Consider the following 4,740-nt stretch of genomic DNA (forward strand, 5'->3'; position numbering starts at 1 on the left):
GAACAGTTGAAGAATCCTCTTTTCTGCTTAATCTTTAATTTTTTTTTTCCTTCTGATTTTTTGTTGAATTAACTTTTCGGAACAAGTTCATTTATGTTTTAATTTCCAGGTAAACATCTGTAGTTATTCTCACAGAGGTTCAATGTGATAATCTTTTCCTAGTTGTTGATCCGTCAGTCGCGGGTTCAACATGAAATCAAAGGAAGAATCCCTAATTCTCTGTTTAATCTTTTTTTTTTTGGGTAGGAAATGCGGTTTTAATGAATGCGGCGACGGCGGCTTTAACCCCTAATATGATCCTGTATTTGATGAATGAATATCACATGGATATGACTACTGGGTCTAATATTATCTACATCTGGTCAGCAGTTACCAACATTGCTCCAGTTGTTGGTGCCTTTATGGCGGATTCTTTTGTGGGACGGTTCCAGACGATAGGATTGGGATCTGTTGTCGCTCTTGTGGTAAAGTTCATTAACTGAGTTGGTTTCTTTCGTTACTTCCATTATTAGTTTCCTTAAGTTTTAAGGAAAAAAGTGGCGATGTGATGCTAGTTGTAGCAAGTAATATAAGATTGGAAGTTTAGATAGTTGAAAGGAACTTGAGAGGGAAGTCATTTTCCACCACGGAAAATGTTTTGCTTCTATTAACCAAATCCGGCATTTCAAACATACTCATAATTGTTTACTGTTAGTGTTTGTTAATGGATTTCCATATTTTTTACTAATTGGCTGTCCCTTGGTTGATTATGAGGAATCTTAGTGCACATTTCTGGTCCTTTAGTATTTGTCTACGAGTTTCTTTATCATATATATGGGAACATTTTATTTGATATTGAACACCTAACTTTCAATTTGATGAGGGGACAAGTCCATATAATGTTGTGTCGTCTCTGTATTTTGTTTCATTTACAAATGGCTTTATCAGAATGCGTTTATGTGAAAAACATAAGGAAGAAGGTTCTTCAGATGAGATCATATTTGTAGATAGTCTAGTATCAATTCAATGGGCTTATCTCTGGACTTGTGATTTGAAGTGTTATATCCTAACCGAGTCTGTCGCTTCTGTGCATAACTAAAATTGTTATAGTGATTTGAATACATTGATGAACCTAAAGTACTCCGTTGCAGTCGTCAATCTGAAACTGAGATGCACGAAGTGCAACATGTAAGAAATAACCATTTTAGCCATTTCTTTTAGGTCCAAATCTTATCTATATTTCCATTAATCTTATCTAAGAAACTAGTCTCAATCGTGGAGTTCTTGGTTAGATATACTATTACACCCTCTATTTCAATTTATGTATCTTGTTTCTTTTTTGTCTTTCAAAAAGTGTCGCACTAAGTACTCCCCATGTGTCAGCTTTTTTATTCTATCCCCCAAAAGAATGTCATACTTCGTCATTTTGAAACAATATAACTTTAAAGGTCTTAGGTTTTAGACCACGAGTTTCAAAGGTCTTACGTTCTTCTTACACTTCATGCACAATCACACACCGCCACGTAAATGGGGACGGGGGAGTAACTCTTAAATTTCAACATCCGACATGACATGTTAAAGACCATCAAATTTTAAGAACATTTTGGTATATTGCACAGGTCTTTAGTTTAAGACCAAAATATCCAAAAGTGATTCCAGCATGCCAGTAAATCATCAGTTGTTCCTGGCATTGTCCATCTGACACCCTTCGTAACTAAAAATAGCTTCCAGAGTTGGTCAGTCACTTCACAGTGCAAAAAGAGATGACTGTTGGTCTCAATTTCCTTTCCACTCAAATAACATCTTGAGCGTAGTTGGATCCCCCTTTTTCCAATTTTTCTTGAGTCAAACATCTCTCTTTAGCTGCAAGCCGAACAAAGCAAGCCACTGTATATGGAAGAAGAAAAGACTTCTTTCTGTTTCAAAAATTTGACCATGCTATACAAGAAACTAATGTCTTAAGTTTACTGAACCTAAATACAGGAACTTGAGCAGAATCTGAATGAAATAGACTAAGGAAAGTAGCTAGCAGTACAATTGCTGAAATCTGAAGACAATTCAGGCTCCACGTTGAAGGACCAATGTTTAGCTAAGTAATCCAATTCACCTCAGGATAACAATGATTCAACTTGTAGGTCAGCAAGTGCAGTAAGTATTCAATCTTCAGCACAATATATTGTGTTTGGGTTGTATGTTTTCAGCTCCTTGTATGACTGTAGTCACATCCAATGTGCACAAAATACTATGCACTTGTGGTACGAAGCTGTGACCAAAGTGAATAACAGTATCCTTGGCAAATTTGATTTTACGTAAACTCAAAGTTCTAGAACAAAGCTTACCAGTATGATCATGCAACAATAAAGGCGCAACCTGTATTCCCATTTGTTGAGTTTTTAACTTGAGGGAAGGAGAAGTAGGTAGCAACATGTATTCCCATTAATTTCTTGATCCATCTTCACAATTTGAGAATTACAGGAATCATTATCACCCATTTTTGCAAATTTGTAATATGAAGAATCATAATAATCTGTTTGAACTTTGAAAATTTTGCTGACAACAATTCTAAGGTATTCTACGGGTTTTGAAGGGGATGTTTCTGTTTTGGCTGACATCAGTGATTCCGCAAGCAAGGCCCCCACCCTGTGTCGATTCCACCAACATTTGCAGATCAGCAGAGATGTTCCAACTCTTCTTCCTGTGTTTCTCTTTGGGTATCGTTGCCATTGGTGTAGCTGCATTCAAATCCACGTCTTTAGCATTTGGTTCTGATCAGTTAAAATGGGAAGTACATCAAGAAAATCCGCGTGCAATGGAGAGATACTTCAGCTGGTACTATGCCTTGTACGCTTTGTCTCTCGTGATTGCTCTCACGTGTCTTGTTTATATCCAAGTCAACATGGGGTGGGCTTTAGGTTTTGGAGCTCCTGTTTTGCTAATGTTGTTTGCAACTCTTTCAATTTATTTGGGTACTCCATTCTACGTGAAGCTGAAGCCTAAACCGAGCTTAATGGCTGGCCTTTTTCAAGTGGTTGTAGCTGCTTATAGAAATAGATGTCTCAGATTGTCTTCAGAGAGTGCAGATATACTATACCATCAGAAAAAAGGGTCAACCATAGTTCTTCCAAGTGAAAAACTAAGGTAACTCCATTCTTACCAATTGTTTGCTTTTCTGTTGGGTCATTCTACTTGCTGTGTATGCTTGTAATGGTAAATAGTTGTTTGGTTATTTAGCCTGGATGCTTTTTCGTCCTGAATTAAACTATTATTTGATTCATCATTTCATAGCTGTTGCACTTCTCTCAACTCTATAGGAAATTGTGAAGTTCATTGTTTCAACCCACGCGAGCTGATAAATCGATGTGATACTGATTCCAGCTTTTGTTGTTTAAAGAGACATCATGTCATGTTATTCAAAATTCATGATGCTTTTGGATGGTTTTTCCCGTCCTTATGTACTTTTTCGTATTGTGTTTTAACTTCAATACATCACCTCTAGGTTTCTGAATAAAGCATGCATTGTGCAAGATCCTCAGCTAGACTTGAGCTCAGATGGAGAAGCAACAGATCCTTGGCGTCTTTGCACTGTAGATCAAGTAGAGGAGCTGAAAGCATTGCTCAAAGTTGTTCCAATCTGGTTGACAGGGGTTGTATTGGCCATAAATATAAGCCAGACCTCTTTTCCAGTACTTCAAGCGAATACCATGGATCGACATATTGGTTCAAGCTTTGAAATCCCAGCTGCCTCCTTTGGCATCTTTATTGTCATCTCTGGTATACTTTGGATTGTCCTCTATGACTGTTTGATTCTTCCCGTTGCATCAAAATTGACTGGGAAACCTGTTCACTTCAGCACGAAACAGAGAATGGGGTTTGGTTTAGTTCTTTCCTTCCTTTCAGTCTTAGTGGTGGCAGTTGTGGAAGGTGTCCGGAGAAATATTGCAATCACAGAGGGGTACTCTGATGATCCAAAAGGTGTTATCCCTATGTCAGCAGTGTGGCTACTTCCTCAGAATTGCATTACTGGCTTTGCAGAGGCCTTGAATGCCATCGGCCAAAATGAATTTTATATATCAGAATTTCCTAGAAGCATGTCAAGTATAGCTGCTTCTCTAATAGGACTTGGTATGGGAGTGGGAAACTTACTAGCTAGCTTTCTAATGAATACCATCGACAACTTAACCAAAAGAGAAGGGCAAGAGAGTTGGATATCGAGCAATATAAACAAGGGCCATTACGACTACTATTATCTGATTCTTGCTGGATTTAGTCTGGTGAACATGCTGTGCTATATTGTTTGTAGTAGAGCTTATGGTCCTTGTAAAGGAGAGGAAGAAGAGATGAAGGAAGAGGAGGATCCATGAATGTTGAGCAGGGCTGATGTTAACGTTTGTATCAAATGAAGTTGTAGTCACTAGACTTTGTGGGGATTAACTAAACATAGTTATGTAAGGACATATGTTAATGTATTTATTGAATTGGTTTGATCCCAGTGTAATAAATAAAAAATTCCAATGTTTTGGCAAAAAATGACTTTTATTACCAAGGGTAAAGATACATGTGAAACAGAACCCTCTTGCTACCACCTTAAGCTTCTACCTTCTACTTAGGCAGAAGTTTCTCACTGCCAATTCAAATATGGCATCAAACAAACTACTGCAAAGCCCTCTAGGGATAGTAATTAACCATGTCAAAACCTTGAATTATCTTCCTATGTCTACTGCCAGCTCCATACACTCCTTGTGGATCTTCTTTTGTTCCGGG

At 37.7% G+C, this 4,740-nt stretch overlaps 1 protein-coding gene across 1 annotated transcript; it reads left to right on the top strand.

Annotated features, from left to right (window-relative positions):
- Window positions 1-246: 246 nt before the first annotated feature.
- LOC107850810 (protein NRT1/ PTR FAMILY 1.2) lies at window positions 247-4,506 on the top strand (the record flags this gene model as incomplete). The annotated part of the gene is given in 3 exon segments (XM_047401221.1): window positions 247-464; window positions 2,567-3,117; window positions 3,476-4,506. Coding segments are annotated over 3 exon segments (1,634 nt in total), but the record flags the coding sequence as incomplete, so codon positions are not given.
- Between the last annotated feature and the right edge of the window lie 234 nt (window positions 4,507-4,740).

This window comes from Capsicum annuum, chromosome 12 (assembly GCF_002878395.1).
Source record: "Capsicum annuum cultivar UCD-10X-F1 chromosome 12, UCD10Xv1.1, whole genome shotgun sequence".
Lineage (NCBI taxonomy): Eukaryota > Viridiplantae > Streptophyta > Magnoliopsida > Solanales > Solanaceae > Capsicum > Capsicum annuum.